The following is a 20587-nucleotide window of genomic DNA, read 5'->3' as shown; positions in this document are numbered from 1 at the left end:
CTTCTCAGGCTGTGGGATTGTCTATATGTCTCTTCTGCAGTTTCTATAGTAGATTGCAAGTTATAGGCTTGGCTATCTACAAAAACCAGCATTTTCTGTATTAATGTTGGTTTTGATCATTTGTGTTCAAGGGTATGTGGTTACGTGGGTTGACCTTCCTGCTCCTCTTCTTGTGAATTTGAAAAAGTTTTTTGGCAACTGGCTAGGATTTGCATCTTACCTTTCTGTGTCTCTGTGCAAGTCTTACTGAAATATTTCTGAGTCTAAGACCAAACATTATAAAAATTCTTTTTGTTTTAGTAACGAGAAAAGAGATGGCAAAACGAAAATTTTAGCACTTGTTTACTTTCACATAGTGGGAAAACAAAAGTTACAGCATTAAATAGTTAAAATCACAGATTAGAGCAGTTAATTGATACATAATGAAAATGGAACATTTAAAGAATATTGACTGGGGAAAAAAGAGAATATTGACTGGAATAAAATTACTCAGGAATGAGTATTGATATGTTTATTGACAGGTTTTTCTTTTCTTTTTTTTTTTTTTAAATAGTGGGTTTTGCCATGAGGTCAAATAGTAGGTTTTTGTTTATAAAAAACAAAACTGGTTTTTATAAAAATTTTAATGAATTTTAGCAACTTGAAGTCTGTAAAATATGAAGGTACTAATTATACTTTATTATATTCAATAAAATGTATATTACTGATAATAAAAAATACTTAACCTACTGAGGAAAATTGAATTTTAAAATGTAGCAAAAATGACTTTAATGGGAAAGGTTATAGGATATTGGAGTAGGAGAAGATGATGATAGGAAAGTGGAGAAGGTTATCCTAAAAATAAGCTGTAGAGATAAATGATTTGACTAGTATTTTAAGAGTCCAGTAAGGTTCTAGTTTGAATTTAGGATTGAATGAAAACTGAAATGAATTCTTACATTGTAAAACTGCTTTGGAAATGAGATCCTTCTAGATCAAACCGAAAGCATAAGACATACATAAACTCAAAATGAAGTTAACTGTATAAGGAAATATGTGATTTCAGTGCCAGATGAATGATAATGCCAGGGAATTTTTGAGGAAATATTATTTCCTTGTTTCTTGTTCAGCCTTCTTTTGGGCTATATTGTGTTGGATTTAAAAAGATGAGCACATTCAATTGATTTTATGTTTTTTTTCTTCCCCTCCTCAAATCCTGCAGGACGGACAGGACTGGTTGGCCGGGGGCTTTTGGGGCGATGGGGCCCAAATCATGCTGCAGATCCAATTGTAACCAGGTAACAACCAAATAAATATTTTAGTAGCAAAAAGCTAAGTAATTGGAAAAATATGGACTGTAGCTGTGTGCGTGCATAGGTAAGGGTGGTGTATGTATACCTGTATGCACACACACACCCTCCACATATACATATAGATATATGTATGTGTACATATATATACTATGTGTTTATTTATGCGTACATGTATATATGTATGTTTGTGTGTGTGTGTGTGTGTGTGTGTGTATATGTATGTATATATATATATATATATATATATATAGATATATATATATATGAAGGATCTTCTGGGAGTTCTTGAAAAACGCATATTATGGGACCAGCAGATGTTGTAATAGTTACGTTGCTGGACTCCCATGTATTCAACCACAGTTAGAGGTTAAAGTCCCAGACCTGGTGTCTTGAAACATGCTGGGCCAGGGAACCAGCAGTTAGCGTAATGGCTATGTCGCTGGACTCCCACGTAGTCAACCGCGGTTCATGTCCAGGACCCGGTGGCTTAAAACTCACGCCGGGCGCGTGTGCGTGTGTGCCCAAGATCCCAAGAGGAGAATGGAGGAGAAGAGATTGCGGCGTGACTATCCCACGTGGGGGGTGATTTCTCGCTTTCTGTCTCTCTGTCTCTCTCTGTCTGGCGAGCGCACACGCCCTATAGCGAAAACCCCTCCAAAAAAAACCCCCAAAAAACAAAAACATGCTGGGCCCGTGTGTGTGCGTGTTCAAAGTCCCAAGAGGAGAATGGAGAAGAAAGGATTGTAACGCGGCCATCCCTCCTGGGGGCTGATTTCTCACTTTTTGTCTCTCTGTCCCGCCAACGAGTGCACGCATCCTATAACAAAATATCTTTTAAAAAATAAAAAAGGAAGATTAATATTATGAAAAAATTATAAATGGATCTAAAAAATTTTTACACCAAAATAAATTTGTATTTTAATTCCATTTTTATATGAATCTTTCAAAATCCCTTTATACATATATAAGTGCATATGCACACACACATACACACACATACAATTTATATTTTAAAGGAATTTTATGTAAAATTATAGTGATGTGATATAAACATAAAGCTTTAGTTTTAGGTTGTATAATATAAGTTAGCCATTATCTAAACAAAGTTAATACACCAGATATTTTTAAATTTATTACTCTTTTTCATTTTATTTTTCTTTATTCATGATACAGTGCCAGACCCCACATAGATGTTGTTTCTTAAACACATTATTTTATGACTTTATTTTGTGCTTATTCTGCTGTCTGGCATCTTAAAAACAGATGTTATGGGGCCAGCAGATGGTGTGATGTTAAGGTGTTGGACTTCCACACGGCTGACCGCAATTTGAGTCCTGGACCTGGCAGATTACTTTCTCTATCTCTTTCTTTTTCTCTGGTGAGCGTATAAGCCCTATAGCAAATTTAAAGACAATAATAATAACAAAATTTAATTAAAAAAATGTTATCTTTTTGTACTAATTATTCTTTTATTTCTACTTCACTCATTGAACTTTTATCATGTCTTATAATTATTCATTACATGTCTAGCTCTTCTGCTAGACCATAAGCTCTTTCAGGGAAGGAATGAATGAATCGGATGGGGAAATCAATACAAAGAAATGTGGAAACTAATACCAAACTAGTTTATTCTACTGGGTCTTACCCAGAGTTATGATTAAATGATAGACTTTCTTGTTTTGATTTAGTACTGGAAGGCAGATCTTTTTTTAAAAGCTCATTTATTTATTCCCTGAATGAGAGAGAAATATAGCACCTCCAGCAAGATCCTAACGCTGTGATCTACCCTCTGCTTCAGTGAGCATGCACTGATGGCCCTTTATACACTGAGGGTGGTCTCTGGACACAAACTGCTAACCTTCCACTGGGGGTCCACCTTGCAGAGTGTTGCATTTTGTTATTACACTACTATCTGGTCCCAGGAGTTTAAGTCTTTTTTCTTATTTTTTTTTGAAAGAATTATTCCTCTCCCCCCCAAAAAAAAAGAATTATTCCTTTAATTTTATTCATCATCATCATTATTGTTTTAGATTTGCTACAGGGCATATGCACCTACCAGAGAGAGAGAGAGAGAGAGAGAGAAAGTGAGAAAGCAGGCTGCCAGGTCTGGGACTCGAACTGGCATTGGTCATGTGGGAGTCCAGTGCCTTAACCACCATGCCACCTGCTGTCCACTGAGTTCAAATCTTTATTTTTGCACGAGAGTCCATTAAGACGTTTCTTAAAATTGAAGGATAGTGGGACCAGCAGATGGTGTAATGGTTACATCATTGGACTCCCAAGTAGTCGATCGCTGTTCAAACCCTGGACCTGGTGGCTTAAAACTCATGCTGGGAGTGTCTGCCTGAATGCCCACAATCCTGAGAGGAGATTGGAGGAGAAAGGCTTGCAGTGTGGTTATCCCCCCTGGGGCGTGATTTCTAACTTTCTGTCTCTTTCTCTGGCGAGCACACATACCCTATAGCAAAAATCTCTTTCTCAAATAAGAATAAATAAATCATTTGGAGGGTAGAGGTTGTTGTGGAGTATAAGGAGGGGGAGATTTATCAGTGTCTCTGGAGAACAGGCTGCAACTAGGAAAAGTGTATTCTGAGTTGCTACCAGCTCATTTGGGTGCCTGGTCCTTTCTGGGAAGGTTGATGCCAAAATTACTGCAAGGGGCAAGGCAAGGAAGACCCCAACTGAGCCAGTACTCACGCTTCATTAGCCTCCTTGGGTCCGCTACACCTTAGATTTGAGCGTGGCTCCTACTAAGAGCGTTGTGTGTATATCCAACCTGCTGACTGGTTTACATGATGACTTTTGAAATAAATTCAATCTTTAAAACAAGCAAGCATAAAAGAAAAAGTGTATCTTGAAGGTAGCATTGTCTGGATACTTTTACAAAACTATATGGAATTCAATTCAAAATATGAAGTTTTGTTAAAGGTCCAGGTGAGACTTTTTTCTTTGTCAAAAGAGGGCATACAGTTGAGAGGCATGCCTTTGACACCAACTGAAACCGTATCATATAATTTGCTTTACTGATAACACAGTGTAAACTTTTAAAAGCAAGTATCGTCAGGTTGTTCTTACTACTTTTAATTTTTTTTTTTTTTGGAGAGGTTTTTGCTATAGGGTGCGTGCGCTCGCCAGACAGACAGAGAGAGAAAGCGAGAAATCACCCCCCAGGGGAGATGGCCACTCCACAGTCCCTTCTCCTCCACTCTCCTCTTGGGATGTTGGGCACACACGCACACGCACCCGGCATGAGTTCTAAGCCACCGGGCCCAGGACGCGAACCGCAGTAGACTACATGGGAGTCCAGCGACATAGCCATTACGCTAACTGCTGGTTCCCACTACTTTTAATTTTTAAAAAAGTATCCTTTAAAAAAACCCTACTTTTATAACCTTTCCTTTAAATTCTTTTTTGCTTTTAAACTTTCTTTTTCTGATAGTATTTTTATTTTTAAATAGTAAAAATTGTTTATAACTTGAATTTTTATTACAGAGAATACAATAGTCTTTATGTAAGGAAAAAAAATTGTCCTGGTTTGTAAAGTTCTAAAATATAGGATGTTTTTTCTTTTTTTTAAGAGAGGTTTTTGCTACAGGGCGTGTGCGCTTGCCAGACAGAGAGAGACAGAGATACAGGAAGTGAGAAATCACCCCCCGGGGGGATGGCCACGCCGCAATCCCTTCTCCTCCATTCTCCTCTCGGGATCTTGGGCACGCACGCACATGTGCCCTGCGTGAGTTTAAGCCACCGGGTCCAGGCCTCGAACCGTGGTCAGCTACGTGGGAGTCCAGTGACATAGCCATTATGCTAACTGCTGGCCCCCTAAAATATAGGATGTTTCTAATAAACCCAACAGTAAAACTAACTGATTTGAGGAAAACTTATATATATATTGTTATTAAGAAAAATATATCTTTTTTATCCTCTTTTTTGCTAGAGGGTGCATGTGCTCATCAGAGAGAGACAGAGAGAGAGGTAGAGTGAGAAAATACCCCCATAGGAATGATCATGCCACAATCCCTTCTCCATCTCTCTCTCTCCTTCTGAGATTTTGGGTGTACATATATATGTGCCAGCGTGTGTTTTCAAGCCACTATGTCCAGGATTCAAACTGTGTGGTTGGCCATATGGGATCTGCCTGCCTTAGCTACTAGACCACAGAGCCAGCCCCCTCCCCAAATATATTTTTATAACTTTGTCTCAACCTGAGATAGAACCTTGACCTTTGTTCTAAATCAGTTGTTATTCACAGGTGGAAAAGAGATAGCAGTGGAAATAAAATCACCCATCCTCTTTCTGGAAAACACATCTTACAATTTGTTGCAATAAAAAGGAAAGATTGTGGAGAATGGGCAATCCCAGGGGTGAGCATTAAAATGAAATAACATTAATGTGTGCATTCTTTTTAGTTATTTACATTAAGGTTATTGTTTGTGGATCTTTTTTTTTTTTCACTATACTTATCCTCTATTCTTACCTCCTTCAATTGATTTCTTTTGTCTGTTATCGTAATAAAGTGTTATTGTCAATGCTAAGTTTTGGGTAATGTAAGACTGTTAGACTCCCTCGGGAAAGAACATGGACTTTGGAGTTAACAGCTAAGACTGTATTCTGCCTTTGCACTTAACAGCTGGGTGACAACCGAGTTCAGGCCCTCATTTTTAATCATGCCTATCTCATAGGATTCTGAAATACAACCATTTAAACACCTAGTATATAGCAGGCACTCACTGATGTTGCTCCTACCTCAGAACTGAACCCTCATTCTAAGTCCAAAGTAGTAGTCGTAGCATTTTTTATTGAATTCTGATAAATTTAGATGTGGGGGAAAAAAAAGATAGTTTAAAAATTAATTTCTATCAAATCATCAAGAAGAGTATACATTTCTTGGCCTGTAATTTGAATTATGCCAGTGATGTGACCTTTTCAAATGTGTGTATGTGTGGAAGAGGGTTTTATATTATATTCCATGTTGTGAAATGAAGGTAGTTTGAGGTGAGGATAACTTGATAAACATACTGCCATCTCCAAGAATGTATTTTTCTTTGTAGGAGAGAAATGAAATGGAAATAAAGATCTCAACTGACTGATAAAAGCATAGGCTAAGCCAGATAGTTAAACTTCGGTCATCCTTAGTACAATAATGTAGTAATGACTTCGTGGTAGGATCTTATATTTGTATTGTCATTTGAAATTTTGATCAATCAGAAGGCTGTTGTCAATGATATCATTTTGAGAGCTATTCATCTGACCAGTGTAGTCTGGATATTTTCCTTTTATCAGCTAATATTTTAGGTATTGAGGACATAATAGAGCAACATAAACATCCCTTCTTGCTGCCCATATTCCATTAGGAAAGACAGATAATATAAGATAAATAAGTTAAATAGATTGTATGTTAAAAGGGGATAAGTATTAAAAAAAAACAACTAAGCAAAGTAGGATATTAGTATTTAAAATTTGCAATTTTAGACAGGGCAGTTAGCAAAAACCTCCCAGTGAGAAGGTAACATTGGAGGTGTTGCTGAAGGAGGTGTTGCTGTCTGGGGAAAACCATCTTAGACAGAGTTAATGCAGATGCAGAGCACTCAGGCGGGAGTATGTCAGGCACGTCCAGGGAGCACTGAGGTCATTGCAGCTGGAAGGGAATGAACAATGGGTGAAGAGTCAATTGGCTATAGTCTTCCGTGCCTTCAGGCCTTGTTTCCTTAGTTTGAGTTTGGAAAGTACAGTGCATAAATTTGATTGGCTCAGTTTGCCATGGGCTAACCTTGGACCCATTACTGTGGCCAAATATATGAGGTACCCTAATATTTCTAGAAACAAATGGTTTAGAGAAAAGTATATCATGGGCAAACAGAATAATGAGTATCTACTGTATCATTCAATAATTATTTAAGTAAATCAAAGCTCAGGTTTTTTGTTTTTTGTTTAAATGTGACTTAGGGGATGGTGGATCCAGGAGAGAAGATCAGTGCCACACTGAAGAGAGAATTTGGTGAGGAAGCTCTTAATTCTCTACAGAAATCCAGTGCTGAAAAGAAAAAAATAGAGGAACAGTTGCATAGACTTTTCAACCAAGAACATCTAGTGGTAAGAAATGGTGGTTTGTAGAAGGAATTTAGTCCTGTGAATTAAAGTAACTTAAAGTTCACCTGGAAATCTGGCAAACTCTTCTCTAAAGTAAAGTATTTGTAAACTTGAAACAACTTTAATTCTAAGTCTTAAAACATACCCATAAAAACAACTTAAATTGTAGGTCTTTATTGTAAATATATTTCTATTTATAAAGGTCTACAGCTTAATTTGAGGTCAGTTATATAATTTATTGTATTGCTTTTCCCTCTGAGCTTTCGTTTAGAGTATGTGTGAGCTAATGTGACAAATAAGCTATTTTCTTACCTGTTGAGTATTGTATCCATGGATACAAATAATTTTTTTGAGAGTTATTCATCTAATCAGTGTAGTTTGAGTATCTTCCTTTTAATCAGTGAATATTTTAGATATTGAGGACATAATAGAGCAACATAAACATTTTCTGTCTTGCTGCTCAACAAGATTTTTTTTTAAGTTCAGCTCCTTCTGAGAAAATATTTACATTTTGGATTAGGTAGAAATTCTCCATTTTTAAATAATTATATATTTAATTTTATTTATTATTATTTAAAAAAAATTGTCTGTAGGGCGTGTATTCTCTCCAGAGAGACAAAGAAAGAGAAAGTGAGAAAGCAAGCTTCCAGGTCTAGGACTTGAACCATGATTGGCTCTGTGCCTTAAACTACCATACCACTTGCTGAAATTTTCCTTTTGTGATCAATGATCTTTTCCTTTTTTATTATTTTATTTTATTCTTTTTTCCTTTTTAAAATTTTTTTTCCAGAGGGCATGTTGGAAAGACAGAGAGAGAAAGTGAGAAAGTATATCCCGTAGGGAATGATCACACTGTAGTCCCTTCTCCATTTCTCCCTCTTTTCAGGCTTTTGGTCATGCACACATATTTGCCTGGCTTGTTTCTCAAACCACCAATCCAGGACTCAAACCATATTGTAGGCCATGTCGGATTCAGCCACTTTAACTACCATGCCATGTGCTGGCCCACATTGGTAATCTTTTTAAGGTCTTTTTTCTTTTGGCTTTTGTGTCATGGCTTTATTTTCATCCCAGAATTGGGATTTATTAATTATTTATTCCTGATGTTCAAATTTTGGAGGTCACATTTGTGGTAGATGACTAGATCTAAATCCTTTCATCTATTAATAGCTTAAGTATTAATTTTATTTTTATTTATAGATCTCCTTTAACAAGAAGAGTCTTCCTTCTGTTTCTGAAATTACTAAAACAAACAAAAACTTAAAATTGTGGACTTTCTTAAAAAACTATATTGCACAAATTTGATTACTTTCAAATTCTGAAATTGACTCTGAAGTGTTGAGTGTTTTGTGAATTTTAACTTTAAAAACTATAATAGTAAATAAATAAAATTGCAAGAGGGTGTGCCTGCGCGTACTTGTGAGAGAGAGAAAGAGAGAGAGTAAAAAAGCTGCCACCCTCCTGTGGAGGTGCAGTCGTACGACAGCCCCTTCTCGTTTTCTTCATCCTGTTGAGATTCTGGGCATGCACTCACATGTGGCCAGTATATTTTTCTTTCTTTCTTTCTTTCTTTCTTTCTTTCTTTCTTTCTTTCTTTCTTTCTTTCTTTCTTCCTTCCTTCCTTCCTTCCTTCCTTCCTTCCTTCCTTCCTTCCTTCCTTCCTTCCTTTCTTTCTTTCTTTCTTTCTTTCTTTCTTTCTTTCTTTTTTTAAGGTTTTGCTGTAGGGTGCTTACACTCACTGGTGAGAGACAGAAAATAGGAAAGTGAGGATCACCCCCGGGGGGATGGCCATGCTGCAGTACCAGTCTCCTCTCTGGATTTTAGGCATATACCCACATGTACCTGGTGTGAATTTCAAACTACTGAATCTGGAAATCGAACCATGGTTGGCCATGTGGAAGTCTAGCACCTTAACCATCACGCCACCTGTTGGCCTCAATTTTTACCTTTTTGAGTCTAGTGTAGATAGCATGTTTGTGCGTAATTACCCATTCCTGTTTCACACTAGACTTTTTTTTTTTTCCTTGTTTACCTCCTTTTAAAAACAGATATATAAAGGTTATGTTGATGATCCTCGGAACACTGATAATGCATGGATGGAGACGGAAGCTGTGAACTATCATGATGAAACAGGTAATTTTATACTTACGCTTACACTGAATGGGATTGGAGGATCGCTTTAAGCCCAGGGCCAGCTATAGTGATACAGGGGTAACTGCACACTTTGCAGTGCTAAACCCACACGGGATAGTCCCAGGTTTCTCTCCTGAGGTCTCCCCGTACGTCCAGCGTGGATGTGTGCGTATGCCCGTGATCTAGGCTGGAGGTGGATTGTGGTATGAAGAGCCTGTTGGGGTGCCTATGTCTCTCTCATAGAATTGGGTAAATAAAAAAAAAATGTAAATCCAGTAGCATAATAGGGTGCGATTAAATCTGGACTGTATTAGCATTTTAAGCCAGTTTACTATTGATTGTAGAAGTCTATTTATATGTAAATTGTTGGTATTAAAAGAGTATGTAGAAGAAAGCCTCAAAAGTGTTATCACTAGCAACTGAATTTCCTTGATCCATTCATTGGTAGCATATAAATAAAGGTCAAAATTATGAGCTGAAATTATCTGCTTGATAATTGTCTGCTTCTTTGTATAGTATGATTCCATTTGTGTAAAACAAAAGCCAATGGGGAATTTGAGTGGGAAGTATGGCAATAATAAAGGAAGTGGGATTTATATAAGTCTTGCAGTTTGAAATACTTTTATAATGAGCATACATCTTTTTTCCTTTTTTTTTTTTTTTTAATAGTATTTGCTGTAGGGTATGTGGCTTGGTGAAGAGAGACAGAGATGGGAGAGGGGAAGGAAATTGAGAAAGGACCCTACAGAGGGGATAGCCATGCTACATTTCCTTCTCCATTCTCCTCTTTTGGGCATATATGCATACATGCCTGGCATTTTTCAGACTGCTGGGTCTAGGACTACGAAGTTGGCCATGTGGGATCCAGCTGCCTTAACTACCATGCCACCTGGCCAGCCAGTAGTAAGCTTGCATTATTATTATTATTTTTTTTTTTTGAGAGGTTTTTGCTATAGGGCTTGTGCACTCGCCAGACAGACAGAGAGAGACAGAGAGACAGAAAGCGAGAAATCACCCCCTAGGGGGGATGGCCACTCCGCAACCCCTTCTCCTCCACTCTCCTCTTGGGATCTTGGGCACGTATGCACACGTGCCTGGCGTGAGTTTTAAGCCACCGGGTCCGGGACGCAAACCACGGTCGACTACGTGGGAGTCCAGCAACATAGCCATTATGCTAACTGCTGGTCCCCAGCATGCATTATTAAAACAGAGCCATACCAGCAAATTTTTGACTACTGAAAAAATTTTAAATGATTTTTTTTCCTGGTCTTTATGGATTTTAAAAATGGAGTCATCATATTTGTTACTACAATGGGAAATCTGCTATGTTAAAAAATGATTATTTAAAAAAATTTTTTGTTTGTTAATAAACCAGATGGTGCATGTACTTGCCAGAGACAGACAGAGAAAGTGAGAGAGAAGAGAGGGACAGAACATCCCCCCAATGGAACGTGATCATACTTCAATCCCTTTTCTTCCATTTCTCTATCATAGCAGGATTTGAGGCATACACACACATGTGCCCAGTGTGTTTTTCAACCCACTGGGGACAGGATTTGAACCTCAGTCTGCCATGTGGGATCTCACTTTCTTAGCCACTAGGCTATGGGACTAGCCCAGTTATGATCTTTATACAATGGATGGCTTTCCTTGAAACATTACTGCTGAATTGGATGACATTTTGTCTTGTTTTTATCTGAAGTGTAATGAAGTGAGGTGATCTTAAGGAGAGAACCGATGATCCACTCATGATGCTTCTCTAAGCTGTGTGAACATGTACCAATCACTTACCCTCTTGGACTATGTTTTTAAATTTTAAAATGGGCTAAAATGAAATCATCCCTCACTTATACAGTCTTTCATTTGTTGAACTCGGGCGAAACTCCCAGGACTATTTCCATCCTATTTGTACAACTGCTCTAGTGTTTTAGGAGAGTTTATCCTTCTGGTATTGAGCACTTAGAAGACATATGCACATGCAGTTGAGAAGCAATTCTGTACAATGTTAGTGCAGATAGATTTGTTAACTATTTATTTTTGGAGTTAAAAACAATAACTATTCTCTGGAGGTTGATGATGTATTTACGGGTTCACAGTTTTCACTCTTCCTTTCTTTCTTTTTAAATTAAAAAAAAAAATTCTGTTAATTGCAAAGTTTCTGCCATATTCGAGTTTGGTTTTGATGCTTGCTTTGTCTCTTCAGACTGTATTTTGCCTTTTAGCATGCCTTGTAGAGTCTTTTGAAAGCTGGGTATGATTTATTCAGTAAAAGGAACTAAGTAAGGTAAATATGCCATTAGTGACAGGTTTTATGTTTGTCTGGCCAGGAGTTAGGCTGTGTTTATTGTTTGCATAGGTGTAGGTGCCATAGACTAAAATGTCTTCTGGTATCCTTATTTTTATCTCTCTTGTTTTTTCATAGCTAATTATTGTTTTTAACTTTTTTGATACATTTTGTAAAATTTATCTCTTCTGTGAGAGAGAGAGAGAGAAACAGGGAGAGAGAAAGAGAGAGGACCCCCTGAAGGATCTTGGTGCTGCGATTCACTCCTGCCTCAGGCTGCCAAGACCACAGGCATTCAGAGCCAATGTGTACCATACCAGGAAAAGTTGGGATGCGAACCTGGGACTTTCCTACTTCTGCGTCCCAGAGCATTGCATTACTGCTCTGCTACTGCCTGGCCTCCTAAAGAGAACATCTTTCTTATTTGTGCTTTAACCTAAACTTTAGGAAACTAAGTTAAAATTGGGCATTTTGGAATATTCTAGTTTTTATTTCATTTAGCCAGCCACCTACTACAATGATGATGTAAGATTATTTTTAGTAGGAATACTTGAAGATATAAGGTTACACTGAAAAGAAAGAAAAGATATGAATATATAAATTCCTTTTTCTTGATGATTTTGTTGTTGTTGTTTTTCCCCTTGGTAACCAGGTGAGATCCTGGATAATCTTACCCTAGAAGCTGGAGATGATGCTGGAAAAGTGAAATGGGTGGACATCAGTGATAAACTCAAGCTTTATGCCAGTCACTCTCAGTTCATCAAACTTGTGGCAGAGAAGCGAGATGCACACTGGAGTGAGGACTCGGAAGCTGACTGTTCTGGGTTATAACTCGTCTTCATGTAATCAAAGGCCATCCACGGTCATATCCTCCCAAAAGAGGCAGTGCCACTGATCACATGTCAGAAAAAGGACAGGGTAGGTTACTGGGAATTGTTTTACTCACTTTTGAAATCATTTACGTTGAGAATTTTCTGGGCAAAAGGAATATAACATCTTATTTTGTATATATTCTATTTAAGCATTGCTTACACCAGATTTAAACAATGGATGCTGTTTGAAGAATGATAATCAGAATAAAGATAAATTTATAATCAATAATTTCTGTTTTCTGTCTCATTTTTGTTTGTCAATTCTTTTCTCTCCCACTGATCTTGAGTCTTGAAGGATGTATCTGCTACATCAGACTCCTTTAGGAGGAACACTGCCATGGGATGTATAGTTTAAAGTCTATCATGCTTTTCTTTAAATTAGTTGCTTTGCATTTTAATTTATTAAAAATTTTTTTTTAATTGCCGGAGGGCACACATGCTTGCCGCACAGAGAGACAGAGAGCGAGAAAGCAACTTTGAATGGGGTATGGCCATGACGCAGTGTCTTCTTCATTTCTCCATCCTGTTGGGATTTTGGGCACGCATGTACACACATCCAGAATGTTTTTCAAGCTGCTTGGGATGACATTTGAACTGAAGCTGGCCATGTGGGATCCAGCTCTCTTAACATCTAGGCCATGGGGCCGGCCAGCTTTGTATTTCTTTACATGATTGTGTTGATGCTGATTCCAAAAGTGGACACTTTATATGTCTTGACTTTATAGAGTCATCAATTTCATGAAGAAGCTTCAATTACTCTTTTGTTCAATAAAGATCAAGGTAAATGAGTAAGAGCCCATATTCTCATTTTCAAAAGTTTTAAATTGAAAAAAGTTGAGGAAATTAGTCATTTAAATCCATATGTTGATTTCATGCTACTGTATCTACTATGTCATAAGTCAGTAAATAATGGATGCTTAGAAAGGAGTTGAAATATGGCAAGGATAGAGGGAGGTCTTTGTGAGTTAAAGTATTTTGTTGGAAAGGGAATGTTAAGGATTGAATTAGGTTTTTGAAAGACATGGTCAACATCCTAAATAGCAGAGTTGGTATTCTAGGGGCCCTTAGAAACAAGGAAGAGGGAAGAAAGACAATACTGTTTTGTCTCTGGATGTCTGAATCACATTCTGGCTATGTCTACACATTGGAAAGTCCCGTGATATTAACTCCTGTCAGCCTGAAAGAGGGACTGTCTTAATTCTATATTCATTCCAATTGGACTACAGGTGGGCCATCTGAAGAAAAGGTCGTTTAGGGGATAGGGACATGGTTATTTTCTTCAGAATTTGGAAAAGGCATTAAAAAGATATGCTGGGGCTGGCATGGTAGTTAAGGCACTGGACTCCTACATGGCCCACTGTGGTTCGAGTGCCGGACCTGGCACCTTGCTTTCTCTCTCTCTCTGTCTCCCTCTGATCAAATTAAAGGATTTAAATAAATCTTTTAAAAAAGATATTATGCTTACTCTGCAGCTAGCAAGCAGAACCTGGACTAAAGTAAAACAAGTTTTCTTTTTTGGGGGGGGAGGGGGAGCACGCAAGTTGATGTCAAAACTCCTTTGGTAGTAAACCTGAACTTAACTGACAGAAGTGTTTCCCCTCAGTGTAACTATAACTTGCTGTGGAACATTGGAATGTTCTATTTCAGAATGCCTTGAAATCCCTCTGGAAGGTTTCTATTTTACAAGGCTTCTGTATGGTATTAATTTTAAAAAATCCATAAACTCTGTCCCCTAGGGTTTGTAATAAGGGATTTACACTTGATAAGGTTGATCTGCTTGCAGATGAGGCTGGATAGCTTCTCCCAGCATCAAAGAGTTGACTTTTAGGACCACCACCATCCTGTCCCCTAGATCTAGCCAGGAGCCAGGACAAGCCAATCAGCAGCCATCTCTGAGTTCTGAGTGGCTCCATTCAGAGATTAGGATCACCAAAGACCTGCCCAGACGTCACCCTCCTGCCCCCCAGATCTAGCCAGGAGCCAGGTTAGAGCACCCTATTTATTCTCTCTCTCTCTCTCTCTTTTTTTTTTTTAAATTTTAAACTTCTGAGCTGTCTGCCGCTCTTTTGTCTTGCTAATTCTTACCTTTCCTCCTGCCCCCATAGGACAAGTTAATCAGCAGCCATCTATATCTGAGTTCTGAGCGGCCCCATTCAGGGATTAGGACCATCGAAGATCTGCCCAGACTTGTTTCCTGTCACCCAGATCTAGCCAGGAGCCAGGTTAGAACACCCTATGTATTCCGTCTCTATTTTAAATTTTTTTTTTTTTTTTAGCTCTCTGCAGCTCTTTTTGTCTTGCTAATTCTTACCTTTCCACGCTGCCCCCATAGGACATGCCAATCAGCAGCCATCTATATCTGATTTCTGAGTAGCCCTCATTCATGAAGTGTGCAGGCGCACCACACGGTTTTCATTTATTGCTCAAAAAGTTTTTTCTCTTCTGTTTTTTCTTTTTACCATTCTCACTTTTCTACTCAGCCTCCACACACTAATTTTCTGGACAGGTCTAGGTGTTCAGTAGCCAAATATCTGAATACTTTTAGGGTCAGATTGATCCTCATTCCATTAAATCAGCTATGCAAAGGCAGAAAAACAGTACTGTTTAGAGACTGCAGGTCACCTCCTCTGAATGCTCAGATTTAACTCCAAAAAAATAGGAAAAAAATGTATAATTCAGCAGATGACCAGAAACTACCATAGAGGCACAAGAAATATAAGAAACCAAGAAAATATCTCTCCCCCAAGGGAAAAGTTTAACTCCTCATTCTCCACAGACAATACTAGGAAACTCATGGAAATGTCAGATAAAGAATTCCGAATATTCATCGTGACAAAACTAACAGAGATGCAAGAGGAGAGAGACAATGAACTTCCGGAAGATGCAGGAGAAAAGAGACAATGAGTTCCAGGAGGTGAGGAAGTTCTTGTGAGATCTGAAAGAGGAAATACACATCATAAAAAAGGAATCAAACAGAACTCTTAGAGATAAAGGTTGTAATATGGAAATCAAAACCTCCCTTGAAAATATCAAAATCAGATTAGATCATGCAGAAGATCGAATCTCAGATGCAGAAGATAGAACCTCTGACCTAGAAAAATTCACCAAAAAGACAGAAAATAACCCCCCAAAATGAGAATAATATACGAGTAATACTAGATTCCATTAAATACCCAAACATCTTTATCATCGGTAGCCTAGAAGGTAAAGAAACTAATAAGGGCATAGGTAACCTATTCCATGAAATCCTGAAAGAAAATTTTCCAAACCTAGAGAGGCATTCAAATACCCAGACCCAAGAAATGCAAAGGACTCTACATTGAATCAACCCAAGAAGATCTTTCCCAACCTAAATTCTTTCAGGTTTTGTTTATCTGAGAATGTTTTTGTCTTTTTTTTTTTTTCCCATATGAAAGATAATTTTGCTGGGTATAGTATTCTTGGTTGATACTGTTTTTCACGTAACACTTTGAATATATTTTCCCATTCTTTCCTTGCTTGCATTGTTTCTGATGAAAAGTTCGACATTAGTCATGGGATATCCTTTTCAAAGTGACTTGGCCTTTGACTCTTGCCAAATTTAGTTATCTTGTCTCTTCCTGTAGTTTTGGTCAATCTGACTAAAACCTCTACAAAAGAAAAAAATTCTCTAAATTTGAAACTATTTACAGACACACTTAAGAAAGCTTGAACAATTCTCTGAAAAATGCCATTTACTTCTGTTTTATTACTTTTTTTGGAGAGGTTTTTATTTTATTTTATTTTATTTTTGCTACAGGGTGTGTGCACTCACCAGAAAGACAGAGAGAAACAGAGACAGAAAGTGAGAAATCACCCCCCAGGGGAGATGGCCACACCATAATCCCTTTTCCTCCATTCTCCTCTCGGGATCTTGGGCATGCACGCACGCATGTGCCCAGTGTGAGTTTAAGCCACCGGGTCCGGACTCTAACCGCGGTTGACTACATAGGAGTTCAGCAACATAGCCATTACGTTAACTGCTGGTCCTGGCATTTACTTCTGTTTAATATTTTTTCATTGTATTTATGTTTTTATTGTAGTTATCTTTAGGTTTATCTCTGGTAGATGATATTGATTTTCCTACTAAAGTAATAATACAATTTTATTTTAAATATTAATAGTTATGTTTAAATTGACATACAGATATCAGATTTTATTAAACTTTTATTTAAAGCACGTGGTCTGTAGAAATAATTTCTATGTGTTTTGGAATTTTCACTGGAAAATTTATAAAAATATTTAAAATGATAAAACTACTATCAAGTACAGGTAAGACAGAAGTAGATAATCTCCCAATAATTGTAAATATCCAGCACCATCTATAATAGAGAAAAATCAGGTTAGAATATTAGTTTAAGACATTCCTGGAAGAACAGCTTCTATATCACTAGGTAACATACATTTCATACTTGCTTTTATTACATTTTAGGTATAAATTTTCTTTAGAGACAGTAAAATAAGTACTAATAATAGATACCATTTACTGAAAATCTATATTATATCACTTAATCCTCACAGTCATTCTGTGAGGCTGAGTGGTATTACTCCTACTTCACAGATGAAAAAATCGATTATTCAGGAAAGTTACACATAGTTTTATTCAGTACGGGATAGCTGATCTGCCTAGTTTCAGAACCTGTTTTCCATCTGTTGTATTCTCTATTGTGGTTATGAATCTTTTATGATTTGTTACTTTCTGTATGCAGCTTAGGTTTTATGTTACGTAAATAGTACTCATGATATCCATAGCAATGAAGTTATGATTTAATGACTTACAATTTAAGGGTCACACCTGACTTGACTAACATTGTTGAAATTGCATAATGACCCAAAGGCACTTTGTTTGATAATATTATAACTTAAGGATAAATGATAGCAATCATTACTTGTTTTGCCAGCAGGTGTTCTTGAGCTGCTGAAAGCATGTCAAATACAAATAGAAGTGTATGCTGAATTTATCCTATAGGATAACTGTCTTAAAAGCTAAATATTTGGTAGCTAAGGAGAGAGCTTGAAAATTCTAACTGCTCTTAAGGGGATACTTGTTTAAGTAGTGTAGTTTTATGCTTAGGACTTCTGGTGGCTGGTATTATTTTAAAAATATTTCTAGCATTTGAATAAACTGTTTTTAAACTACAGTCTTCTGAAGAAAATGCTAGTAATTAAGTTGGTCTGGTTTATACCAACTCTAATTTTAGTATTAACTTAGCAATACAGACACAATCCAAGGCAATTAATCCCTTAATAAAAGTATTTTAAAATGCATAATAAGTGCTTGAAAGGTATTTGGGAATTTACTAACCGTGTATAACTTCTGGCATAGTAGTGAGAGAATTATTTCTGTCAAAATAGACAATACAGGTTATAGTTATTACATGAAAGTATTTTCACTGTAATTATTTCTTCAATGCTATGGTAATTTTATTGCTAGTATGTTAATTTTGGTATAATTGTGAATATTGGAGATGAAAAATAATGTGGTTTTGTTATACTTAAATACTGATAGATTAAAATCTTCAGCTATCAGGACCACCAGATGGTGTAGCAGTTAAATCACTGGACTCCCACATCGCCGACTGTGGTTCGAGTCCCAGACCTGGTGGCTTGAAACTCATGTTAGGCGTGTGTGCATGTGTGCCCAAGATCCCAGGAGGAGAATGGAGGAGAAGGGATTGTGCCATGGACATCCCCCTGGGGAGGGGCTGTTTGTGATTTCTCATTTTCCTTCTCACTGTCTCTGTCTCTCTCTCCAACAAGCAGACATGCCATAAGGCAAAAAACCTCTTAAAAAAATTCATCTCTCTTGTCTGCAACATACAGCTTAATTTCTCCCACTTATCCTCTGATAGCCTGGTACAAGCATTTAAAGTGGCAGGAAGTACTGTATAGACATTTCAGGGTAGTGAAATTCATTATAGGGAACATTACTAGGTGAAAAGTTTAATTTCTTTCTCAGAATTGGGATTGAGGTTATTTTGATTCATTTACTTTTCTTAAGGTAGATTAAAATAAATATATACTGCATATAATTTTAATGGATATATTTAGTTATTTTAAAAAGGTATATGTCTTCTTGATCTCTACCTTTTTCTTTTTGGTACATATTTTAAATGAAAGCAAACTTGAGTGAGAGACAAAGTAGAAACCTTAAGGTCTGTGGTCTTTCTCCCAAACAAGCTAATGCTTTGCGTTAAGAGATGTGCTATCTTGCCTTGAGATTAGGACATTTCTGTGTGGTAGTTTTGCAATAAACTGGACTCATTATTTACTGCAAATTGTCTGTAAGACAAAGATAAGCCTGAGGTAAACTTTACTGTTCAAAATTTCTTAACTTAATGTTCCATATAGTTCTGTAAACTTAAATTTTGTGAAATACCATGACCATTATGAAAAGAATACCTTTTTAGATCTGCTCAAAGTCTGATCTAAAGAGCTTGGAGGAAATTGAATTTTTACTCATGAACTTTAATTTTGGTATATCATTTGGGCTTAATTCTGTCACACACACACACACACACACATATGGATTTTTAGTTGTAATTTCTGACTATATATAATTGTACCTTTTAGTTTTTGCTATGTGGTGTGTGCTCTCATTGGAGAAACAGAGAGGAAAAGTGAGAAATCACCCCTGGGGGGATGGCCATGCCCTAATCCCTTCTCTTCCATTCTCCTTCCAGGATTTTGGGCACACATGCACATGCACCCTGCATGTTCTTCTAGCTGCCAGGTTCAGGACTCGAACGATTCAGTAGGCCATGTGGGATCCAGCTGCCCTAATCATCATGACACTTGGCTGGCCCCCAATCATATTTGACTTTCCTCTTAAGTCACTCTGTTGGAGCGATATGCATATCCATATTTATTGCATCATTATTTGCAATAGCTAAGACATAGAATCAGCTTAAGTGCCCAATACCTGGTGACTGGATAAAGAAAAGGGGGCATATACACACTGTGGAATGTTACGCAGCCATAAAGAACAATGAATTTCTGTCATCTGAAACAAAGAAAGTGAACCTAGGAAATACATTGTGAAGAAACTAGGCTCCGAAGGGTTAATACTGTATGTCTTACTTAACAAATACTGCGTATCCTCTCTAATTAGGTGGAGTAGTGGAGTAGGTTATGGAAAGTGTACCACAGCAGAATAAAAATAGCATTGACAATTCAATATACACTTCCAAAAAACTGGTAGAATGGATCTTCTATATATTTTTATAGTTCCGTGGAGTTATTCTTACCTTTCCTGACATGGAATGCTACTTACTTTTATCAATATAGTCACAGAAATTAAATCTTACCCCAAAGAAGCCCTAAAAACAGGAAAAAATAAATATTTAGTCTTCATTCTTTTAGTAAATCTATAGTTTATAATAGCATAAAAATAAATAGGGACTTACCCCCAGTTGGTTCAAAATAGCAGTGATTAACTGTGGAAAAAGAAAATTCAATGGTCAGTATTGCCAATGCATTTATTTATTTATTTATTTATTTATTTATTTTAGAGTTTTTTTTGGTATAGGGTGTGTGTGTGAGCTCACTGGAGACACAGACAGACAGAAAGCGAGAGACCCTCCCCCTACCCCCCACACACTCTCTCAGGAGGAATGACTACAATGCAGTCCTCTCTTCTCCATTCTCCTCTCAGAATTTTGGGCACACACGTACATGCACCCGACATGGGTTTTAAGACACCGGGTCTGGGACTCGAACCATGGTTGACCACATGGGAGTCCAGCGATGTAACCATTATGCCATCTGCTTGTCTCAATTTTTAAAACTTACATTTAATTGAGTACATTTGTAAGTTAAAAGTATTTTGTATATGAAATCATTGTTTTTATTGAAAAATTTCATTTTATTGCTTCATGTTTTGTTTACATGATGTAAGA

The 20587-nt window shown here is 37.2% G+C and overlaps 1 protein-coding gene across 1 annotated transcript in view; it reads left to right on the top strand.

Annotated features, from left to right (window-relative positions):
- Positions 1 to 12900, top strand: part of NUDT9 (nudix hydrolase 9) — a 39517-nt gene extending 26617 nt beyond the window's left edge. The window contains exons 4-8 of the mRNA XM_006143264.2: positions 1191 to 1277; positions 5545 to 5656; positions 7239 to 7385; positions 9431 to 9515; positions 12452 to 12900. Of these exons, the coding sequence (XP_006143326.1) occupies positions 1191 to 1277; positions 5545 to 5656; positions 7239 to 7385; positions 9431 to 9515; positions 12452 to 12630 (610 nt within the window). The 3' untranslated portion in view covers positions 12631 to 12900. The remainder of the gene's footprint in view (positions 1 to 1190; positions 1278 to 5544; positions 5657 to 7238; positions 7386 to 9430; positions 9516 to 12451) is intronic.
- The last annotated feature ends 7687 nt before the right edge of the window (positions 12901 to 20587 follow it).

Source organism: Tupaia chinensis, unplaced genomic scaffold, assembly GCF_000334495.1.
Source record: "Tupaia chinensis unplaced genomic scaffold, TupChi_1.0 Scaffold000094_1, whole genome shotgun sequence".
Lineage (NCBI taxonomy): Eukaryota > Metazoa > Chordata > Mammalia > Scandentia > Tupaiidae > Tupaia > Tupaia belangeri.
Note: the sequence above shows the minus strand (reverse complement) of the source record. Positions and strands in the feature narration are given on the sequence as shown.